The sequence below is a fragment of the Panthera leo genome, chromosome A3 (assembly GCF_018350215.1).
Source record: "Panthera leo isolate Ple1 chromosome A3, P.leo_Ple1_pat1.1, whole genome shotgun sequence".
In the NCBI taxonomy this organism is placed as follows: Eukaryota; Metazoa; Chordata; class Mammalia; order Carnivora; family Felidae; genus Panthera; species Panthera leo.
Window position 1 is genome coordinate 102,527,265 of NC_056681.1, and position 25,740 is coordinate 102,553,004.

Here is a 25,740-nt window from a genome sequence, read left to right on the forward strand (position 1 = left end):
AAAACAGTTTTTCAGAGAATTAAACATTATATTCATCCCTAAGGAAGACATTATTGATATTAGCGATTAACTTGACCAAATTGAGTTTCTTTTTTTTTTTTTTAACGTTTATTTATTTTTGAGACAGAGAGAGACAGAGCATGAACGGGGGAGGGTCAGAGAGAGAGGGAGACACAATCTGAAACAGGCTCCAGGCTCTGAGCGCTCAGCATAGAGCCTGACGCGGGGCTCGAACTCACGGACCGTGAGATCATGACCTGAGCCGAAGTCGGACGCTTAACTGACTGAGCCACCCAGGCGCCCCAACCAAATTGAGTTTCTAGTGATAATTTTGAATAGATATCACATATATTTCCAAGTAAAATTTATACTTGTCTTACTTTTTAAAAACTTGGTATTAAAAGTATCTAAAATTACCAAAATTAAATATTAGTATAGAATACAGAGTATTTCTCATTTTACCAAAGTCCCATAGAACTAATATATTTTCTTACGTATTACGTGATCTTAAACCTACAAAACAGCAAATAAATATATGAAAAAAATGTTTTTATCAAAAAGAGTCAAAGAAATTAAAATTTTTAAATAACATCAATTTTCACCTTTTCAAAGAATAGGGTTGGTAGGGATTTGGAGAAATTGCCATTTTCACACACTGGCATGCTGTTAAAAAATTGGTCTATCAACTTTTTGTAAATCAACCTTGGTATGTGGATTAAAATTCTTCAAATATGTGGCTATATCTTTTGACTCAATTCTGCATTTCAGAATTTATTCTTAAAAAGTATTTGTGAAGATGTTTTCTGAGACATGTATAAATATGGTTAATCACAGAATTAAAAAAAAAACCTGGGTGCAACTTAAATGTTAAGTAGCACTTAAATCTCAAGTGGTTACTGTTACACAAACCTAAGACTTTGTTAAACAAATTATCGTATATCTATTTAATTGAATAGAATGCAGACATTAAAAGCTACTTGTTAGCGGAAGAATGAGATATACTTCATAGTTAAGGGAAAAAACAAGTAAAACAGCATGCATAATTTTTTGTTAAAAATAACTGTCAGAAAGATTCTGGAAGAATGTACACCAAATATACTAATGGTCACTGTTTTTGGGTGTAGGGATTCAAATTGCTTTTGTTTTATCTTTGATCTTTGTTGGGTTATTGTTTCCACACACAGAAAAGGTTTTCTGCATTTGGCCATGTATTACTTTCATATTTCAGGGGGAGGAAATGAATGTCAAAAATAAAAGAATACTCAATTCTTTAACAGAGCAAACAGGAAGAACTTGAAAGGGAAAACCCCAGGTGGGAATGGATGAGCGAAACCTCTCTATGTTCCCTTATTCCCCAAGTGGAATGATTCCTGACACCACTATGTCTAGACTTCAGGAACAAACTTACTAATTACAATAGCATATGCACAGGCAAATTCTTTTCCTTTTTAGGTCAGCAAAGCCTGGATACATATTTTTCAAAGGAATTTTGCTAGGAAATCAAGAAAAAATAAAGTCATAAAAATTACCACATTTACTCTTAACTAATTCCTTTTTTCAACAATAATTAAAGTATAGTAACATAGGGTTTGGGTGCTCACTGCTTGACTTCAGCCTCATCTTACTCCAGTTTTCATGAAGCAGACATTGAGTGGACAGTTCTTAAGGTTGATTTGACCCTTATGTGACCCACAGTTTCTGTGGCAACTTGCCATGCTCTCTCCAGGCACCATGTGCCTCAATACAGCAGATGAATTGATGATCACTCCAGAAATTTCTTTAGTTTATGTTCTTATTTCCAATCTTGAAGAATATCCATAATCCTAAGTATAAGTACATTTGCACAGCAAAGATGATCACCATCTTTTAAAGTCTAATAAAATAGCTTCCTAGAATTCTCTCCTTACAGGTCTAAAATATAAAGCAATGCATAGAGTAACAGAAACAACTGAAAAAGGTAGGCTATTTTTTCAGTAAACTGGTATTATACAAGGAAAGGGAAAAAAAATAATGGGAAAATTGTTTTACATTTTTATATACTTTTAAAATATTAGGGTATCTTTCTAACTCAAATATTAAAATACTATGCAGATTAAAATATTTGTAGATGTTTGTCCTCAAAATCTAAAAATAAAGAAAAAAGAATTCAGGAACCACAGGAATAAGCCGATCTTGAGAAGGGACTGAGAAATTTAAGTTTTTACTCCATTGCTACCTGCTGTAATAAGGTTCCCATATTAAAACACAGCCCGACAATTTCACACTTACCTTGCTGAACTTTCATTCTTTGTTTTTTCCCTGGTTCTTTAGAAAATGATCCTAAAGCAGTCGTTGAGGTTTCTTTAGCTTGTCTGTATTGTTTCAGCTGACTGGCAAAATCTTCCTCTGTTTCCTGACTGTAGGTACCAAAGTTGTCATCACTGTAGGTACTGTACTCATCATATTCTTTACTTCTAAATTTTTTGTTATGTTGACTCTTCTTTGATGTCATGTAGCTTCCTGATAAATGTCCATGCTAAGTGAAAATAGACAATAGTTATCAGGATTTTTCAGCTATATAAATGAATTGATAGTAACACAGGACATCTTTTTTCCCCCCAGAAATCTGGAGAAAAAAGGGGAAAGACAATTATAGTTCTGACTCTTGGCTAGTACTTGTCTATGACAGTATTTAAAACTAAGTTCAAAAAGCCAAGTGCTACTCTGGTATTATCAAACATTATAATTAATGTTCATAGATCCTTGCTGATGAGTGTGTTTTGTTCCCTTTTTGTTTTCCATGTCCGGTGTCTCAGTATTTGTACACAAAAGTACACTTAAAAATCCACACCATTATACATGAATTCCTTCTCTAAAAAGTTGAAAACATCTTTTGGAAAATATATGGGTACCTGGGTGGCTTAATAGGTTGAGTGTCTGACTCTCGATTTTCGGTCAGGTCATCATCTCACGGTTTGTGGGATAGAGTCCTGTGTCAGGCTCTGCACTGGCAGTGTGGAGCCTGCTTGGGATTCTATCTCTCCCTCTCTCTCTCTGCCCCTCCCCTGCTCACATGTGTTCTCCTCTCTCTTTCAGAATAAATGAACTCAAAAAAAAAGAAAATAAGGAAAATATAGTAAAATAGCTTGAGGTGGGAGAAAATATATATTCTCCTAACATTGTCCCAAATGACAAGTTTAAGCATCTTATACTTAACAAAAAATCTGTGTGTGGAAATTTTAGAAAAAGAATATTCTTATTTCTGAGGCCTAACAAGGATTTCTCTAAAACTTAAAAACATCTAGTGAATAAACTGCTGTTGGAAACTATTTACTATACTATACATGATTAATTTTATTAGTAATTTATTTTACTAAAAGCATATGAAAAATAAGAATACATTTTAGTCCTATAGTTTTATTTAATGGTAGTATTCAATTCTACCTCTATTCACTAAAATACTTTTTATTAGTTCTATCATATCTTCTGTCAATCTTTTAAAAGAAAGGAAGAAAAGATGCACGTAATTGCAATTTGAGGATCTAGCAAAAACCGAGGCCATGATTCATCTCCAGCTTAGCACATTTAAAATATAATGCAAAAATACTGCCTACCCTGGCAGATTACCAACATGAGAGTATGTGTTTTTGTTTTTTTTTTTTTTAATTTTTTTATTTATTTTTGGGACAGAGAGAGACAGAGCATGAACGGGGGAGGGACAGAGAAAGAGGGAGACACAGAATCGGAAACAGGCTCCAGGCTCTGAGCCATCAGCCCAGAGCCCGACGCGGGGCTCGAACTCACGGACCGTGAGATCGTGACCTGGCTGAAGTCGGCTGCTCAACCGACTGCGCCACCCAGGCGCCCCGAGAGTATGTGTTTTTAATAAAACGTAGAGAAATATTAAGATCTCTTCAGTAATTATAAAATAGAAAAAAAATAGTTAAGTAAAAATATCAAATCAATTGGCTCATCAATTTTAAATTTTGAAGACACTGTATTAGATTTCTGATTTGTTTCAAGTAGTATTTTTAAAATTTATAAAAAATTTATAAACTGGTCTCATTTAGCACTTCAGAAATTCAGAAGGGGATTAAGAATTGAAGCCAAAGGGCGCCTGGGTGGCTCGGTCGGTTAAGCGTCCGACTTCGGCTCAGGTCATGATCTCATGGTCCGTGAATTCGAGCCCCGAGTCGGGCTCTGTGCTGACAGCTCAGAGCCTGAAGCCTGTTTCAGATTCTGTGTCTCCCTCTCTCTGCCCCTCCCCTGTTCATGCTCTGTCTCTCTCTGTCTCAAAAATATATAAATGTTAAAAAAATAAAAATAAAAAAAAAATAAAGAATTGCAGCCAAAGGGCAGTGTTTCTCAAATTTTTTATAAAAGTACTATGAAAATAAAATAATTGTTTAGATTAAGTTGAAGATTAATTTTTAGTTGAGTAGTGCTTATTTTTCCTTTTATTAAAAAATGTGATTCTATGACATACCAGACCAAATGGATTTCATAGATATATTCAGAACATTTTATCCTGAAACAGAATATACATTCTTTTTAAGTGCACACAGAGCACTCTCCAGAATAGATCACATATAAGCCACAAAACAAATCTCAACAAATTAAAAAAGATCAATGTGTCTTTTCTGACCACAAGACAATGAAACTAGAAATCAATCACAAGAAAACCTCTGGAAAGATCACAAATACCTAGAGGTTAAATAACCTGCTACTAAACAATGAACAGGTTAACCAAGAAATCAAAGAAATAATAATAAAAAAAAAAAACATAGAGACAATTGAAAATGAAAACACAATACTCCAAAATCTTTGGGAGGCAGCAAAAGTGGTTCTAAGAGGGAAGTTTACAGCAATACAGGCTTACCTCAAGAAGCAAGAAAAATCTCAATAACCTAACCTTACGCCTCAAGAAATTAGAAAAGGAAGAACAAATAAAATCTAAAACCAGCAGAAAGAAGGAAATAATAAAGATAAGGGAATAAGTGATATAGAAACTAAAAAACAACATATCAATGAAACCAGGAGCTGGTTCTTTGAAAAGCTAACAAAATTGGTTAAATCTCTGGTCACTCATTTAAAAAAAAAAAAAAAAAAGAGGACTCTCATAAACAAAATCAGAAACAGAAGAGGAGAAATAACAACCAACACCACAGAAACACAAACGACTGTAAGAGAATATTGTGAAAAATACATCAACAAACTAGACAACCTAGAAGAAATGGATAAACTCCTGGAAACATAGAACCTAACAAAACAATCAGGAGGAAACAGAAAATTGGGACAGACAGATTATTAGCAATGAAATTGATTCAGTAATCAAAAAACTCCCAATAAACAAAAGTCCAGGGCCCAGATGGATTCACAGGTGAATTCTACCAAACATTTAAGGAAGAGTTAACACAACAGCCAAAGTATGGAAAGAGCCCAAATGTCCATCGATGGATGAATGGCTAAAGAAGATGTGGTATATATATACAATGGAGTATTACTCGGCAATCAGAAAAAATGAAATCTTGCCATTTGCAACTATGTGGATGGAACTAGAGGGTATTATGCTAAGCGAAATTAGTCAGTCAGAGAAAGACAATTATCATATGACTTCACTCATATGAGGACTTTAAGACACAGAACAGGGGCCCCTGGGTGGCTCAGTCGACTGGGCCTCTGACTTCGGCTCAGGTCATGATCTCGTGGTTTATGGGTTTGAGCCGCGTGTCGGGCTCTGGGCTGACAGCTCAGAGCCTGGAGCCTGCTTCAGATTCTGTGTCTCCCTCTCTCTCTGCCCCTCCCCCCTCATGTTCTGTCTCTGTCTCCTTCAAAAATAAATAAACATAAAAAAAAATTTAAGACACAGAACAGATAAACACAAAGGAAGGGAAGCAAAAATAATATAAAAACAGGGGGACAAAACATAAGAGACTCTTAAATATGGAGAACAAACAGAGGGTTACTGTTTGTGGGAGGGGGGATGGGCTAAATGGGTAAAGGGCATTAAGGAATCTACTCCTGAAATCATTGTTGCACTATATGCTAACTAACTTGGATATAAATTAAAAAAATAAAATTAAAATTAATAAAATAAAATAAATTAGAGTTAATACCTACTCCTCTCAAACATCTCCAAAAAACAAAAGAGGAAAGAAAACTTCCAAATTCATTGTATGAGGCCAGCATTACCCTGCTTCTAAAACCAGATAAAGACACAACCAAAAGAGAACCACAGGTATCTCTGATAAACACAGATGCAAAAATCCTCAATAAAATCTTAGCAAACTGAATTCAACAATATGTTAAAAAAATCATTCATCACATTCAAGAGGGATTTATTCTTAGGATGCAAGGGTAGTTCAATATTCATAAATCAATCAACATGATACATCACATCAGTAAGAGAAAGGAAAAAAATATGATCATTTCAATAGATGCAGGAAAAGCATTTGACATAAATACAATATCCATTCACGAAAAAATTCCTCAACAAAGCAGGTTTACAAGGAACATACCTCAACATAATAAAGTACTTATATGAAAACCCCATAGCAAACATATTCAATGGGGAAAAACAGAGCTTTTCTGCTAAGGTCAGGAACAAGACAAGGATATCCACTCTCATCTCTTTTATTCAACATAGCACTGGAAGTCCTAGCCACAGCAATCAGACAAGAGAAAGGAATAAAAGGTATCTAAATTCGTAGGGAAGGAGTAAAACATTCACTATTTGCATATGACACAATAGTATATAGAAAACCCTAAAGACCACTAAAAAACTACTAGAACTGATAAGTGAATTCAGTAAGGTCATGGATACAAAATCAGTGTACAAAAAGCGTTGCATTTCTATACACTAATGAAGCAGCAGAAAGAGAAATTAAGAAAACAATCCCATTTACAGTTGCACCAAAAATAATACAATATCTAGGAATAAACTTAACCAAAGGGGTGAAAGATCTGTACTCTGAAAACTATAAAACACTGATAAAAGAAACTGAAGATGACACAAGCAAATGGAAAGACATTCCATGCTCATGGACTGGAAGAACAAATATTGTTAAAATGTCTATATTACCCAAGGCAACCTACACACTTAATACAATCCCTATCAAAATACCAACAGCATTTTTTACAGAACTAGAACAAACAATCCTAAAATCTGTATGGAACCACAAAGAACTCAAATAGGCCAAAGAAATCTTGAAAAAGAAAAACAAAACTGGAGGGGTGCCTGGGTGGCTCAGTCAGTTGAGTGAGCAACTCTTTGGCTCTGGTCATGATCCCAGGGTCGTGGGATCAAGCCCAGTGTCAGGCTCCGCACTGAGGATGAAGCCTGTTTGAAATTCTCTCCCTCCTCCTCTGTCCCTCTCCCACTCTTTCTCTCTCTCTCTCTGAAAAATAATTTTGAAAAAAGAAAAACAAAACTGGAGGGATCACAATTCTAGACTTCAGCTTATATTACTAAGAAAGCTGTAGTAATCAAAACAGTATGGAACCAGCACAAATATAGACACATAGATCAATAAACAAAACAGAAAGCCCAGAAATAACCCCACAATTATATGATCAATTAATCTTCAACAAAGGAGGCAAGAATATTCAATAGGATAAAGTCTCTTCAACAAATGGTGTTGGGAAAACCGGAGAGCTACATGCCAAAGAATGAAATTGGACCACTTCCTTACACCATACTTAACAAACTCAAAATGGATTAAAGACCTAAATGTGAAACCTAAAACCATAAAAATCCTAGAAGAGAGCATAGCAGTAATTTCTCTGACATTAGCCATAACATCTTTCTAGATCTGTCTCCTGAGGCAAGGGAAACAAAAGCAAAAATAAACTACTGGGACTACATCAAAATACAAAGTTTCTACACAGCAAACAACCAACAAAACTGTTGAGTATTTCTTTTTTTTTTTTTAATTTTTTTAAATGTTTATTTATTTTTGAGAGAGACAGAGACACAGAGCATAAGCGGGGGATGGGCAGAGACAGAGGGACACAGAAGCAGGCTCCAGGCTTTGAGCTGTCAGCACAGAGCCTGACGTGGGGCTCAAACTCACAAACTGAGATCAAGACCTGAGCTGAAGTTGGACGCTTAACCAACTGAGCTACCCAGGCGCCCCAACTGTTGAATATTTCCAAAAAATAAATCTAACTGCAAATGATTAAATTTAGGTATCACATCAGTGTTTGATATATTAAATGGATTTAAAACCTTTGTCATTAGGCACAAAAATAACTCTATTAAAATATTCTGAGAAATGGCAGCTCCATTTACTCCAAAATCAATAGACACACTGAATATACAGATATATTGACCTAACTAGATAAAATTATTAACTAGAGTATAATCCTTTTTAAATTTTAAAAGATATTATAATAAGCATCATTTATTCAATAGTTATTGAGCAACCTCAACTATAAAGAAGGCAACAGAATAATGAAAGGCAATAGAAAGAACTCTAACATAGTATTTTTTTTTCTAAGCTTATAAGAAATTAGGAACACCAAATTAGGAAAAAGAATATAGCTCTGTCTACAGAGCTCTGTCTACAGAGCTGTATTCTTTTTCCTAATATGGTGTTCCTAATTTCTTGTAACAGACCAGCAGAAACCAGAACTCAGAAAGTCTAGGATTTTTCAGATAGGTGCACAATGATCTGAATACTCCTCAGTGTTCCTGAGAGCATCGTGATTTTTCTAGCATAAAATACGATTTATACTGAAGACTTTGTTCAGATAACACAACATGCCTAAGAAAAATATAAAGTATATCCTATTGTTTAATTTTTTTTCTATTTAAAACACTTCAAATAATTTTTGCACTTAAAGAGGTAGATGTCACAAAATTTGTATGTGAAAGCTCTAACCCCCAATACCTCAGAATGTGAGTGTATTTGAAGACAGGGCATTGAAAGAGGTGATGAAGTTAAAATGAAGTTGCTAGGGTGGCCCTGATCCAATCTTACTGGTGTCCTTAGAAGAGGAAATTTGGACACACAGAGACAAGAGGGGTGTACATGCACAGCAGAATGACCATGCACGACAGCAAGAAGGTGGCCATCAATAAGCAAGGAAGAGAGGCTAAACTGATCTATCTCTTATGGTCCTCAGAGAAAACCAACCCTGCTGACACCTTGCTCTGGCACTTCTAGCCTCCAGATTACTAGAAAATAAACTTCTAATATTTAAACCACTAGTCTGGGATATTTTGTTATGACAGTGGTAGCAAACAAATATATGCTGTATGATTTTCAAAGACTTGAAATTTGTGGCATAGGCCTACAAGAGGTTCACTTTAGACCCAAAGACATCTGCAGATTGCAAGTAAGGGGATGGAGAACCATCTATCATGCTAATGGACTTCAAAAGAAAGCTGGAGTAGCCGTACTTCTATCAGATACCTAGACTTTATTTATTTATTTATTTATTTATTTATTTATTTATTTATTAAAAAAATTTTTTTTTAATGTTTATTTATTTTTGAGAGAGAGAGACAGAGCACAAGCAGGGGAGGGGCAGAGAGAGAGAGGGAGACACAGAATCTGGAACAGGCTCCAGGCTCCGAGCTGTCAGCACAGAGCCCGATGCAGGGCTTGAACCCACAAATCACAAGATCATGACCTGAGCCAAAGTCCAACGCTTAACCAACTGAGCTACCCAGGCACCATAACAACCTAGACTTTAAAACAAAAACTGTAACAAGAGATGAAGAAGGGCACTATATTGTAATTAAGGGGTTTATTCACCAAGAAAATCTAACAATTGTAAATACTTATGCCCCCAACTCGAACAACCCAATATACTAATCAATTAGTCACAAACATAAAGAAACACACTGATGATAATACCATTATGGTAGAGGACTTTAACACCCCACTTACAACAATGGACAGATCATCTAAGCAGAAAATCAACATGGAAACTATAGCTCTGAATGATACACTGGACCAGGTGGACTTAACAAATACATTCAGAACATTTCATCCTAAAGCAGCAGAACACACATTCTTCTTGAGTGCACATGGAACATTCTCCAACAGATCACATACTGGGTCACAAATCAGCCCTCAACAAGTGCAAAAAGATTAATACTGTGCCATGCATATTTTCAGACTACAACACTATGAAACTTGAAATCAACCACAAGAAAAAATTTGGAAATACCACAAATACTTGGAAACTAAAGATCATCCTACTAAAGAATGAGTGGGTTAACCAAGAAATTAAAGAGGAAATTAAAGAGTACATAGAAGTCAATGAAAATGAATACATGATAGTCCAAAACCTCTGGGATGCAGCAAAGGAGGTCATAAGAAGGAAGTATATAGCAATCCAGGCCTTCCTAAAGAAGGATGAAATGTCTCCAATACACAACGTAACCTTACACCTAAAGGAGGTGGAAAAATAATAGGAAATAAAGCCCCAAACCAGCAAAAGAAGGGAAATAATAAAGGTTAGAGCAGAAAACAATGATATTGAAATTAAAAAAAAAAAAAAAAAAAACAGGGGCACCTGGGTGGCTCAGTCGGTTGAGCGTCCGACTTTGGCTCAGGTCATGATCTCGCAGTCTGTGAGTTCGAGCCCCGCATCGGGCTCTGTGCTGGCAGCTCAGAGCCTGGAGCCTGCTTTCGATTCTGTGTCTCCCTCTCTCTCTGCCCCTCCCCTGCTCATACCCTGTCTCTCTCTCTCTGTCAAAAATAAATAAACATTAAAAAAAAAAAAACAAAACAGTAGAACAGATAAATGAAATCAGGAGCTGGTTCTTTGAAAGAATTAACAAAAATTGATAAACCCCTAGCCAGATATATCTAAAAGAAAAAGGAAAGGACCCAAATACATAAAATCAAGAATGAAAAAGGAGAGATCAAAACCAACACTGCAGAAATACAAATAAAAATAAGAGAATATTATAACCAATTATATGCCAATGAATTGGGCAATCTGGAAGAAATGGACAAATTTCTAGAAACATATAAACTATGAAAACTGAAACAGGAAGAAACAGAAAACTTAAACAGACTCATAACCAGTAAAGAAATTGAATCGGTAATCAAAATTCTCCCAAGAAACAAGAGTTCAAGGCCATGGCTTTCCAGGGAAATTCTACCAAACATCTGAGAGTTAATATCTATTCTTTTGCAGTTGTTCCAAAAAAAGAAATGGAAGGAAAACTTGCAAACTCATTCTATGGAATCTATTTGATTCCAAAACCAGACAAAGACCCCACTAAAAAGAAGAACTACAGACCAATTTCCCTGATGAACATGTATGTAAAAATTCTCAACAAGATACTAGCAAACCTAATCCAACAATACACTAAAAGAATTATTTACCACAATTAAGTGGGATTTATTCCTGGGATGCAGGGCTGGTTCAATATCTGCAAATCAATCAATGTGATAAATCACATTAATAAAAGAAAGAGTAAGAACCACATGATCCTCTCAGTAGATGCAGAAAAAGCATTTGACAAAATACAGCATCCTTTCTTGATAAAAACCCTCAAGAAAGTAGGGACAGAGGGAACACACCTCTAGATCATAAAGGCCATATCCAAAAGACCCACAGCTAATATCATCCTCAATGGGGAAAAACAGAGCTTTCCTCCTTAAGTCAGGAACACGACAGGGATGTCCACTCTCACCACTGTTATACAAGATAGTGTTGTCCTAGCCTCAACAATCAGACAACAAAAAGAAATAAAAGACATCCAAATTGGCAAGTAAGAAATCAAACTTTCACTCTTTGACACAACATGATACTGTATGTGGAAAACCTAAAAGACTCCACCAAAAACTGCTAGAACTGATACGTGAATTCAGCAAAATCGCAGGATATAAAGTCAGCGTACAGAAATTGGTTGCATTTCTATACACAAAGAATGAATCAGCAGAAAGAGAAATCAAGGAATCTATCCCATTTACAATTGCACCAAAACCCACAAAATACCTAGGAATAAACCTAACTGAAGAGGTAAAAGATCTGTTTATGGAAAACTATAAAAAGCTTATGAAAGAAATTGAAGACAGAAAAATAGAAAAACATTCTATGCTCATGGATTAGAAGAACAAATACTGTTACAATGTCAATACTACCCAAACCAATCTACATATTCAATACAATCCCTATCAAAATAACACCAACGTTCCTCACAGAGCTAGAACATACAATTCTAAAATTTGTATGGAACCAGAAAAGACCCTGAACAGCCAAAATAATGTTGAAAAAGAAAACCAAAGCTGGAGGCATCACATTCTGAACTTTAAGCTATATTACAAAGTTGTAATCATCAAAACAGTATGGTACTGGCACAAAAACAGACACATAGATCAATAGAACAGAACAGACAATCCAGAAGTGGACCCACTAATGTATGGCCAACTAATCTTCGACAAAGCAGGAAAGAATATCCAATGAAAAACAGGCTCTTCAGCAAATGGTGCTGGGAAAACTGGACAGCGACATGCAGAAGAATGAACCTGGACCACTTTCTTACACTATACACAAAAATATTCAAAATGGATGAAAGACCTAAATGTAGACAGGAAACCATCAAAACCCTAGAAGACAAAATAGGCAGCTACCTCTTTGATCTTGGCTGCAGCAATTTCTTACTTGACAAGTCTCTGGAGGCAAGGTAAACAAAAGCAAAAATGAACTATTGGGACTTCATCAAGATAAAAAATCTGCAGAGTGAAGGAAACAACCAACAAAACTAAAAGGCAACTGACGGAATGGGAGAAGATATTTGCGAATGACATATACAATAAAGGCTTAGTATCCAAAATCTATAAAGAACTTATCAAACTCAAAACCCAAAAAACAAATAATCCGGGGAAGAAATGGACAAAAGACTTGAACAGACACTTTTCAAAAGAAGACATCCAGATGGCTAATAGACACATAAAAAGATGCTCAACATCACTCACCATCAAGGAAATACAAATCAAAACGATAATGAAATACCACCTCATACCTGTCAGAATGGCTAAAATGAACAACTCAGGAAACAACAGATGTTGGCAAGGATGTGGAGAAAGAGGATCTCTTTTGCACTGCTGGTGGGAATGTAAACTGGTGCAGCCACTCTGGAGAACAGTATGGAGGTTAGTCAAAAAATTTAAAATAGGGCTTCCCTATGACCCAACAATTGCACTACTAGGTATTTATCCAAAGGATACAAAAATGCTGATTCCAAAGGGCACATGCACCCCAATGTTTATAGCAGTGCTATTGACAATCGCCAAATTATGGAAAGAGCCCAAATATCCATTGAATGATAAATGGATAAAGAAGATGTGGTATATACATACAATGGAATATTACTCAACCATCAAAAAGAATGAAATCTTGCTATTTGGAACAATGCGGATGGAACTAGAGTGTATTATGCTACGCAAAATAAGTCAGAGAAAGATAAATATATGATTTCATTCATGTAAGGAATTTAAAAAACAAAACAGATGAACATAGGGGAAGGGAAGAAAAAATAAAAACAGAGGAGGCAAACCATAAGGGACTCTTATACAGAGAACTGACAGTTGCCGGAGGGGTGTTGGGTGGGGGGACAGGCTAAATATGAGTGATGGACATCAAGGAGGGCATTTGTTGGGATGACCACTGGGTGTTACGTGTAAGTGATAAGCCACTAAATTCTACTCCTGAAACCATTACTACACTATATGTTAGTTAACTAGCTTGGATTTAAATATAATCAGAAAATAAAATAAAATAATATCTGCAGCATGTGTATACATGTCTCTTTTTCCATACTGAAAATATAAAATATTTTTTCAAAATATCAGAAATCAAAGAATAAAACTGAAAATTGCATTTCTCTCCTTAAAGGCAATACCTCAAAACCACAATAAGAATGCCACTTCAAGGAAGAACAAATATTGTTAAAATGTCAATACTACCCAAAGCCATCTACATATTCAATGCAATCGCTATCAAAATAACACCAGCATTCTTCACAGAGCTAGAACAAATAATCCTAAAATTTGTATGGAACCAGAAAAGACCCTGAATAGCCAAAGCAATCTTGAAAAAGAAAACCAAAGCAGGAGGCATCACAATCCCAAACTTGAAGCTATACTACAAAGCTGTAATCATCAAGACAGTATGGTACAGGCATAAGAACAGACACTGAGATCAATGGAACAGAATAGAGAACCCAGAAATGGACCCACAAACGTATGGTCAACTAATCTTTGACAAAGCAGGAAAGAATATCCAATGGAATAAAGACAGTCTCTTCAGCAAGTGGTGCTGGGAAAACTGGACAGTAACATGCAGAAGAATGAACCTGAACAACTTTCTTACACCATACGCAAAAATAAACTCAAAATGGATGAAAGACCTAAATGTAAGACAGGAAGCCATCAAAATCCTCTAAGAGAACACAGGCAAAAACCTCTTTGATCTTGACTGCAGCAACTTCTTACTCAACATGTCTCTGGAGGCAAGGGAAACAAAAGCAAAAATGAACTACTGGGACCTCATCAAAATAAAAACTTCTGCACAGAGAAGGAAACAATCAGCAAAACTAAAAGGCAACCAAAGGAATGGGAGAAGATATTTGCAAATGACATATCAGGTAAAGGGTTAGTATCCAGGTTCTGTAAAGAACTTATCAAACTCAACACCCAAAAAACAAAGAATCCAGTGAAGAAATGGGCAAAAGACATGAATAGACACTTCTCCAAAGAAGACATCCAGATGGCCAACTGACACATGAAAAAATGCTCAACATCACTCATCATCAGGGAAATACAAATCAAAACCACAATGAGATACCACCTCACACCTGTCAGAATGGCTAACATTAACAACTCAGGCAACAACAGATGTTGGCAAGGATGCAGACAAAGATCTCTTTTGCACTACTGGTAGGAATGCAAACTGGTGCAGCCACTCTGGAAAACAGTATGGAGGTTCCTCAAGAAATTAAAAATAGAACTACCCTACATCCCAGCAATTGTATAAATTGGATAAAGCAATTGGATAAATACTAGGTATTTATCCACGGGATACAGGTGTGCTGTTTCAAAGGGACATATGCACCCCAATGTTTATAGCAGCACTATCAACAATAGCCAAAGTATGGAAAGAGCCCAAATGTCCATCGATGGATGAATGGATAAAGAAAATGTGTGTGTGTGTGTGTGTGTGTATATATATATATATATATATATATATATATATATATATATATGATGGAGCATTACTCAGCAATGAAAAAGAATGAAATCTTGCCATTTGCAACTACGTGGATGCAACTGTAGGGCATTATGCTAAGTGAAATTAGTCAGAGAAAGACAAATATCATATGACTTCACTCATATGAGGACTTTAAGAGACAAAACAGATGAACATAAGGGAAGGGAAACAAAAAGAACATAAAAACAGGGAGGGGGACAAAACAGAAGAGACTTGTAAATATGGAGAACATACAGAGGGTTACTGGAGGGGCTGTGGGAGGGGCGATGGGCTAAATGGGTAAGGGGCACTAAGGAATCTACTCCAGAAATCATTGTTGCACTATATGCTAATTTGGATGTAAATTTAAAAAAAAAAAGAAGTAAAAACTACCAACAACAACAAAAAGAATGCCACTTCACACGTGTTAAGATGGCTATTATAAAACAAACAAACAACAAAAAAAAAAAAAGAAGAAGAGAAGAAGAAAACCTAAAGCAAAACAAAATAAAACAGAAAACCCAGAAAATGAGTTTGGCAAGGATGTGGAGAAACTGGAAAATCCCATGCATTGTGGTGGAAATGTTAAACAGTGCAGCCATTCTGGGAAACAGTTTGGTGGTTCCTCAGCAAATTAAACATAGAATTACTATATGATCTAGTAATCCCACTCTTAGGTATACAGTCCAACAGTCAACAGTCAAAAGGTGGGAGAAATTCATGTGTCCACCAACAGAGGAACAAACAAGATATGATATATCCATACAATGGTATATTATCCAGCCTTAAAAAATGAAATTCTGATACATGCTAGATGAACCTTTAAAAAATTATGATGGGGTGCCTGGGTGGCTCAGTCGGTTGGGCGTCCGACTTCGGCTTAGGTCATGTTCTCACAGTTCGAGGTTTGAGCCCCACATCGGGCTCTGTACTGACAGCTCAGAGCCTGGAGCTTGCTTCTGATTCTGTGTCTCCCTCTCTCTGGCCCTCCCCCACTCCTGCTCTGTCTCACTCTCTCAAAAATAAAGAAACATTAAAATTTTTTTTAATTATGATAAATGAAGTTGGACACAAAAAGACATATACAGTATGACTGCACCTATATGCCTACGGAGTAGGCAAATTCATAAAGACAGAAAGTAGAGGAAAGGGGGAAGTGAGATGTTCTCATTTAATGGGTACACACCTTCTGTTTGGGATGATGAAAAAGTTCTGGAAATGGATAGTGGTGATGGTTGTACAACATTGTGAATATACTTAATGCTACTGATTGTATACTGAAAAATGGTTAAAATGGTAAATTTTATGTTATGTATATTTGACCACATTTTTAAAAAGGCAATACCTGAGAAAATGGAATGTCATAATCCCTGTAGAAACCAGCTCTTTTTTTGTGGGAACTTTCTGTATGTTCAACATCTGAATCGAGGCTGTAGTCTGAACTATCATCACTAGACGGAGAATTATGCTAAAAGGGAAAACACAATTATGTTACATTTGCAAAAGGAAGAACATTTAACTAGTAACTAGATAGACTTGTTTCAGCCAGAAGTGCCAACCAATAGACAGTATTAGCCTAGTAGGTTCTGAAGTATTAACTGAAAAATCCTTGCTCTACTACAGGCCACCACCACCCCAACTTCTCTAAAATTTTCTGAGGAAAAGTATATCTTCCCCTCTTCTTAGGGACTTAAGAGCAACATTATCATCATCATCCCTGTGATCCAAGGAACTGTGCTCCACTATGCTTAAAGTGATTTTAAAGTTAATCTCTAAAGAATAAAACTAGATCCTCAAAGAGGAACACAGAACATGAGTAGAGTATGAATCAATTTATTTTTACCTAAAATAGCTTTAGAATTCTTATTCTTTTGTGTAAGTACCCTAAAACTAAAAGATACCAAAACATTCCAAACTATAAATATGAAATAAATCCAACCCCAAAAATTGAACAAAAGTGAAATGGAAACCAGAAGGAACTGATAATGATGAGCAGATATCAAGAGTCAGCTTTTTAAAATATGTGTGCATTTCTTTAAAAAAAGTCACCAAATCTCGATGTAGTCAAAGTAATTATCTTCTCAGGTTAAGCATTCTTTTTAAAGAATTCTTAAAAGTTCTTATCAGTGAAGATACTCAGTAAAACTTAGGTGAACTAAATTGAACTCGGATGCTTTTACAATAGAAGGATCTGTTTTCCTCTACCCCATTCTTTTTTTTTTTTTTTTTAATGTTTGTTTTTGAGAGATTGAGACAGAGCATGAACAGGGGAGGAGCAGAAAGAGACCAAGACACATAATCCGAAGCAGGCTCCAGGCTCTCAGCTGTCAGCACAGAACCCCATGCAGGGCTCGAACTCACAAGCCATGAGATCATGACCTGAGCCAAAGTCGGATATTAGACCAACTGAGCCACCCAGGTGCCCTCCTTTACCCTTTAATTCTTAAAGGTTCTTTTAAGAAAAACAAACTTTTCCTCCACTTTGTTCTTAAATGTTTTCAGGTTTTGTTTTGTGGTAGTGCTATTTCTGTTTTTGCTGATTTGATAGGTGATACGAAGCAATCTTTTCATAATTATGCTATGAAATCCTTCAAACTTAACTATCTACTATTTGTTAATTAGGGCTTGAAATAATTATTGCCCATTTAAACATTTTTTTTAATGTTTATTTATTTTTGAGACAGAACATGAGCAGGGATGGGGCAGAGAGAGAGGGAGACACAGAATGTGAAGCAGGCTCTAAGCTCCAAGCTGTCAGCACAGAGCCTGACGTGGGGCTTGAACTCGCGAACCATGAGATCATGACCTGAGCCGAAGTCGGACGCTTAACGGACTAAGCCACCCAGGTGCCCCAATTATTGTCCATTTAAAAGCCAAGTTTGCTAAGTCACTAGCAGAAGTCAGCTCCAGTTCCAAGGAAAACCTTTCAGTTGAAGATCACAGAAGGGATAAAACTTGATTAAGAAGAAACTCAGGGGCACCTGGCTGGCTCAGTTGGTGGAGCATGTGACTCTCAATCTCAGGGTTGTGAGTTCAAGCTCCACGTTGAATATAGAAAATACTTAAAAATAAAATCTTAAAAAAAAAAACAAAAACAGAAACAGCTCAGACGAAGACAGTGCTTCAGGAAAAACCACCAGGGAAAAGAAGGTTCTGCTTAAGGGAGAAGTTTCTTCAGGCTACTCCAAAAAAGTGAGGCTAAAAAACATATTGACTTTAAGAAGGCTATTATCAAAATATATATACATGTGGCTCATATATAGTAATAAGTAATTATTACCTGAAATTAGCAACTTGACTACATTAAAAATAGGTAGTAAATAGAATATATCAGAAAAGATGGTGTATCACTTCTGAGATTATGTCATAAAAAAGACTATAATTTTCATCTTGGATGCTTTCTCTTGTTCTCTCTCACTCTTGGGTCACCTGCCTTGGGGGAATCCAGCTGACATCAGTGAGGACACTGAGGCAGCCTGTAGAGAAGTCCACATGGTGAGGAACTGATGAGGCCCACCAAGAGCCAAGTGAGTGACCACGGAACAGGATCCTACCTCTGTCGAGCCAGCCATGAGATGACTGAAACCTCATGAGAAAAGGTGAGCCAGAATCACCTTGTTTAACTGCATCCAGTTTCCTGACTGACAAAAGCTGGGAGATAAATCTCTGTTCTTTTAAACTTCTAAGTTTGGGGTAATATGCTGTTCAGCAATAGTTAACTAATAAGATACTGGTGTCTGGAAATGCTGTGCTTCCATAACAAGCATCTAAAAGGCAGGAGTGATTTTGCTACCAGACAGTGGATGGATATTGGAACGACTTTAAGGAGAGCCTTAGTGAAAGTCTAAATTGCCTTGAATGAGCAGTGCCTGGCTGGCTCAGTTGGAGTAGGCAACTCTTGACCTCTGTGTCATGAGTTTGAGCCCCACGTAGGGGACAGAGATTACAAAATAATAATAATGATAATAATAACAATAACAATACATAAACTGCCTTGAATGATTGTTAGCAAAATTTTGGACTTTGAGGCAACTTAAAGGAAAGTGAGAGATAGCTTATTAAAACTGGAAGAAGGGACATTCTTGTTATGCAGTGGCAGAAAGCTGAACAACACAGCTGCATTCAATAACATGCAAAGTAGAAAATGTTATCTAATGAACTAAGTGATCTAGTTATGATTTTTGAGCACAATGTTGAGGGGTTCCTGGGTAGTTCAGTTGGTTAAGAGTCCAACTCTTTTTGGGTCAGGTCATGATCTCACAGCTTGTAAGATGGAGCTCTGCGCTGGCAGTGCAGAGCCTGCTTGGAGAATGATTCTGTCTCTTCTTTCTCTCCCTCTCTCTGCCCCCTACCTCGTCCTTGCTCTTTCTCACAAAATAAATAAACTTTTTTTAAAAAGTTTATTTTTTGAAATAAAAACGATTTTAAAGCAAAATATTGAAAGTAACTATCTGTCAAAGAAAATAGATAAATGAAAGGCTGTTAAAAAGGAGATGAAACTTGTTAATTTTGAAAGTTCTTAGCTTCAACAGAGTGAGTTTTAGTTTTGCTTTTCCCTTTTTTCTTTTCATTCTCTTTTTTCTTAGGAAGGCTCTATGCACAATGTGAGGCTTGAACTCAGATTCTGAGATCAAGAGTTGCATGCTCCACCGACTGAGCCAGCCAGGCAATCCCCCCTTTTTTCTAGATTAGTCTGGCCGAAGATTTATACATATATTGTTGATCTTTTTTTCGTAACTACTGACTTTTCATTCTAATTCATTAAGTTCTGCTTGTAACTTTATCAAAAGTCCTTCTTTTTGTTTCTTTTGTTTTGATTTGCCACTTTTCTAGCCTTTAATACTATAATGCTATAATTTTCTCCTGATAACTGCTTTAGACATATTCCACTAGTACTTACATATCAAGAGTTCTCATTATTTTCATGAAATTCTGCAGTTTTAATCTGTTTTCCCTATATTCCACAAGCTATTTATAGTAGGTATTTGAATTATAAAGTAAAAAGGCATTTGTTTTGACTTTATTAGTAATGTCTAGTTTTATTGTATTGTGGTTTGATGTTGCTTTTTGTAACATTTCCACTCTATCAAAGTAATTGGAGCTTATAAGGCATACTATGTGGCCATATAATGAGAGGATGATGTGTTCTCAGGATTCAGAGCTTACAACTTATTTATAATCTCTCTTTAACATCCTTACCACCTTTTCATCCACTTGATTGATCTAAGAAAGGCATATTGGTGTATCTCCTGTTATTACTATATTCCTATTTCTTCTTGTAGCTCCCATAGTTCCTGCTTTTCAGAAGTTGCTTTTTGGGGGGATATAAAATATTAATAAACTTATATTTCATTATGAGTTGTAAACTTTAACATCATAAAATGTTCTTCTTTGTTTCTTTCAATTCTTTTTGACCTAAATTTGACTATCTCAGATATCAACATTATGACTTCTGCCTTCTCTTTCTTTGCATTTGCCTCGCATGTCTTTACCCATTTTTAAAATATTTTTCTTGTACACAGAGTTGGATTTTGCATTGTTGGGGTATTTAGAAAAGTTTATATTTTTGTCTCAATTATTTTTTTCATACAGCCTTTTTCCAATAACCTTACTCCCTGTCCCTTCTTTGCATACTGTTTCTTTCTTTCTTTTTTTTTTTTTTATTGAGAGAGAGCGAGCACACACGCAGGGGAGGGGTAGAGAGAAGGACAGACAGAATCCCAAGCAGACTTTGTGCCATCAGACCAGAACTCAGGAACTGTGAGATCATGACCTAAGCCGAGATCAAGAGTTGGATGCTTAACCAACTGTGCCACCCAGGTGCACATACTGTTTCTTTACCAACAGGACCAATACTGAAGTTTGGCAGTAACCTCTTCTCCTTTCTCTCTTTTATTCCCAGGATAATAATGTGAAGCAACATCCTTTTACTGTCTGTTAATAACTATAAGGCAATCAGTAACCTTATTCTTCTTGCCATATACTCTTCTGCTTTTCCTGATATTTTTTTCTAGTTGTAATGTACAGATACATAATATACTGCTCTTATGTCCATCATTTAGTCTTAATTTTATAAGGAAATATATGCATGTATATAGATCCCTCTCTTTCAACTAGTCATTTTGGTTATCTAAACTTGTTCTCTAGTAGAGTCTGTAGGAAGGCTCATGATAACAATACTTCCTAAGTTCTACCATATATAGTTTTTCTGAGGACTATATATCTGAAGGTCAGTATTTAGCTGGATATAAAATTCTTGAAACCAATTCTTATTTAAATATGGCATTCCATCATCTTTTGGCATAAAATACTGATATCAAAAATTTCTATATAAATCTGATTTTTCTTAGGGGCACCTGGGTGGCTCAGTCAGTTGAGTATCTGACTCTTGATTTCAGCTCAGGTCATGATCCCAGGGTCATGGTATCAAGTCCCACGTCGGGCTCCTCGCTGAGCATGGAGCCTGCTTAAGATTCTCTCTCTCTCTATCTCTCTCTCTCTCCCTCTCCCTCTCCCTCTCTCTCTCTCTCTCTCTCTCTGTCCCCTCAACTGCTTGAGCTTTCTCTCTCTAAAATAAATAATTTTTTTAAATCTCATTATCTTTTCCTAATAAGGGACTTGGTCTTTTTTGCCTAGATGACAAAAGGATGTGTCCTCCAAATTGTATTTATGCTGTTTGATCATAGCTTTATATTGCTTTCTTAATTTTTTTATCATTTTGTAAATTAGGTTAAATATTTTATATGTTTTGTGGGAATTCTTTCTCTTTTGGAAGAATATTCTCTCCATTATTCACCCTTTTTTTTAAATAGTAACTTACATGGAATGTGATCATGGCTTTATCTTGTTCTCTAGGGTTATTTGTTCTGTTGTTTGCATGAAGTATTAATAAATATGGCTATGTATCCCCTGAGATATGCCTCCCTTGCTTCTTTCCCTCATTTTTTTAAATCTATTTCTTTCCTTGCCTGGTCCTAATATGCTTGTCCTCTTAATTTAGATTCTACTGTGAGCAGTTATGTTCTCAGTATAGGATTCTGTCCGAGAGAGGGATTTGGTTGATCAGTAATAGGAGTTCATCAGGCCCAGACCATTCAAGCATCATTGAAATTCATGTGATCACCTTACACTCACATGTGAATTGGAACTAGTAAAGCCCCCTCTCACTTTCTGCTGCTGTTCTCAGTTTGGCCTATGGACTTTTCATGTTGAGTGGCAGGGGGATCCCTCCATTTGAGATAAGATGGCAATTAGTTTTCTAGAGGTCGCATTACCTTCCCTCTGCTTCAGTATGCACAGTTGCTGATCCTATACTGGTCTTGTTGCTGTCTGTAGTTTGGCCTTAACCATTTGTATTTTTAAGGTTTGTAGGGTAACTTGTTTCTTTCATTTTTTAAAATATTTATTTATTTATTTTGAGAGAGAAAGAGAGAGAGCAAGATCACACTTGCGAGCAGGGGAGAGGCAGAGAGAGACAGAGAGAATCCCAATCAGGCTCCACACTACCAGCAGAGAGCCCAGTGCAGGGCTTGATCTCACAAGCCATGATAATGACCTGAGCCAAAATCAAGAGTTGGATGTTTAACCGACTGAGCCACCCAGGTGCCCCAGATTTTGCTATCGTTATTGCTCTGTTTTATGGGAGGAATTTCAAAAGCTACCCCACTACAGCTGCCAACTTTTCCCTGAGTTCTCATCAGCATAGATATCCTTTCTTTCCTATCCCAAACTACATTATTTTCTATCCAGCACCCTACTCTTTTTTCTTGATCATATTTTCATTTGTTTATTGCCTTCTCCTTCCACTTTTTTTTTTTATAATTTTTTTTTTTTTAACATTTATTTATTTTTGAGACAGAGAGAGACAGAGCATGAATGCGGGAGGGTCAGAGAGAGAGGGAGACACAGAATCTGAAACAGGCTCCAGGCTCTGAGCGGTCAGCACAGAGCCCGACGCGGGGCTCGAACTCACGGACCGTGAGATCATGACCTGAGCCGAAGTCGGCCGCTTAACCGACTGAGCCACCCAGGCGCCCCTCTCCTTCCACTTTTAATGTAATCTGTTAGAGACTGTTTCACTCATTACTGTAACTTTAACACAGAGCACAGAGATTTCCATAGCAAGCACACAATAATACATATGAATGAATAAATAAATAAATGGATGGCAATGCCAATGCTGCTAATTTAGATCTGTAGAGAATAAAACTTTCTTAACCTTTTATCATCAATTAAAAAGATTTATTTTAACTTGCATTAAAAGTTACCTTAGTTTTTAAATCTTTGAGATAATTCATATAATCTTTGTGTTTAGAAAATATATTACTCACATAAATAAAAGTATCTAATCAATAAGTTTTATAATAAAATAAGCAATGATTGGGGCACCTGGGTGGCTCAGTCGGTTAAGCGTCCGACTTTGGCTCGGGTCATGATCTCATGGTTGGTGGGTTCAAGCCCCACGTTGGGCTCTGTGCTGACAGCTCAGAGCCTGGAGCCTGCTTCAAATTCTGTGTCTCCCTCTCTCTCTGCCCCTCCCCCACTCATGCTCTGTCTGTCTCAAAAATAAATAAACATCAAAAAAAAATTTTTTTTTAATTAAAAAAATAAGCAATGATTTATACTTTCTAATTTTCAGTATTTTATATTTCATAAAAATTTACTAAAAGAATTAAAAGTAGATTTCAACTAACCTTATGTTTTTCACGTTTTCTCCTTTTGGATTTTTTCTTCTCTCTTTCTTTCTTGTGTTTTTTCCTTGATTTTCTATAGGCTTTCTCATTTTTCTGCTTCTCATCCTCTTTTGCTTCCTGTTCTTGTGTTTCTTCAAATCCTGCATCATCTATTTCACCATCTTCTAATTCACCATCTTCTCTGTAGAAGACAATTAAATTTTTATTTTTAAATGTCAATTTGAAAATGAATCTTCAACACTTCCAAAAGAAAAATAAGCACATCCAGTAATTTGAGTTATATTCATTTAGACCATGGGTGGCAAATTTTTCCTGTAAGGCCTGCAGGCCACATATGGTTTCTGTTGTGAATTCTCCCTTTCTTTTGGAACAACCTTCCAAAAATCTAAGAACCAGTTTCAGCAACAAATATTTGCCAACCTGTGATTTGGATTAAGATCACTGACTTTCACCAAATGAATGAATAAATGCATGAATGCGGTGCTAGTAGTTACCATTTACTAAACCAAAGGTTAAACTAAAATACTTTCGGAAGTAAACATTCTTACTACAGGAAGGAATTTTTAACTTAGTGGTGTGTAAACAACTATAAATAGTTTTAAAATGAAAGCAATCTACATTAATTTTCACCATCACAGTAAACTTCAATAAGAAACAGATTTCAATAGGTAGATAAATAGCAAAACCTGAGCCACAGAAGAATCATAAATTAAATCTGAATCTGTAAAAAAATATTTGTAGTAAAACCATAAATTGAATTCTATTTTCCAAATACTAGTATCTTTGCTATCATGGAAACTGAACTAAAACAAACTTTTATATTGTTTATGACATTTTTATAGTTAAACAAGCCAAAAATATTCAGTATCTTTAAAGGCAAATTAAACAATGATCCTCATAAGAAGATAAATATATAAAATAAGTTTAGGGGTGCCTGGGTGACTCAGTCAGTTGAGCGTCTTGATTCTTGATTTCAACTCAGGTTGTGATCTCATGGTTCATGGGACTGAGCCCCATGTCTGGCTCCTTGTTGACAAGAGTGGAGCCTGCTTGGAATTCCCTCTCTCCCTCTTTCTCTGCCCCTTCTCCATGAGTATGCGCAAGCTCTTTCTCTCTCAAATAAACTTAAAAAAATAAGTTTAGCATTTAATCATGCTTCCATACAGTTTGAAAAAATGCAAACTGCTATAAATAGTACATGGTGGTGCAGAAAGACAAATGTCTGTATAACGGAAGCAAATGAGAAGCAACTAACTATGGTGTACGCATTGTAAATATACTTTGAAGTTACTAGGGATATGTGATTTCTAAAATGCAAAACTGACCATGTACTATCCTGCTCAAAATCTTCAATGATGATATGATGTCTCAAATGTGCTTTAGAACTATTCACTGGGGGAGGGGAAAAGTGGTATCAACAAGATTCGTCATGAGTTGGTAATTGCTCAAATTGTGGGATGTGTAGGATTCGTTTTACTATTCTCTTTGTACGTGTTTGAAGTTTTCCATAATAAAAAAAGACAGTACCAATGATTCCCTTCTGACCTAAGAATGATGTCAAAACCTGATATTGCCAAAAACCCCTTTATAATTGAGTCCCTGCTTACCCAACTACTTTCAATTTCTTGTCTCTCTAAGCTTTAAACATTGTCTTAAAAGCTCTCATTGCACTGCTGTTCTCAACGCCAACTCCCGCCCCTACACCTGGCTAAGTCCAGTTCATTCTATAGGACCCAGTTCAGATGTCATTTTCTCTGAGATGCTTCCACTGACTACCCAGGTTTAGGTGAGATGTTTCACCCTAAGTACTCCCCTAATAATTCTCATTTCTTTATCTCTGTGCTCTATACAT

At 36.1% G+C, this 25,740-nt stretch overlaps 1 protein-coding gene across 4 annotated transcripts in view; it reads right to left on the reverse strand.

The window, feature by feature from the left end:
- ZC3H6 (zinc finger CCCH-type containing 6) overlaps window positions 1–25,740 on the reverse strand; it is a 69,845-nt gene that overhangs the window by 21,389 nt on the left and 22,716 nt on the right. For 2 of the 4 annotated variants that reach the window (XM_042933035.1, XM_042933034.1), the window contains exons 2-4: window positions 23,889–24,069; window positions 16,541–16,663; window positions 2,269–2,515 (exon numbers count right to left, since the gene is read on the reverse strand). In XM_042933035.1, coding sequence (XP_042788969.1) covers window positions 2,269–2,515; window positions 16,541–16,663; window positions 23,889–24,069 — 551 coding nt within the window. Of the gene's footprint in view, window positions 1–1,408; window positions 1,824–2,268; window positions 2,516–16,540; window positions 16,664–23,888; window positions 24,070–25,740 lie in introns of those variants that run through there. The other 2 variants (XM_042933037.1, XM_042933036.1) reach the window with 2 other exon arrangements.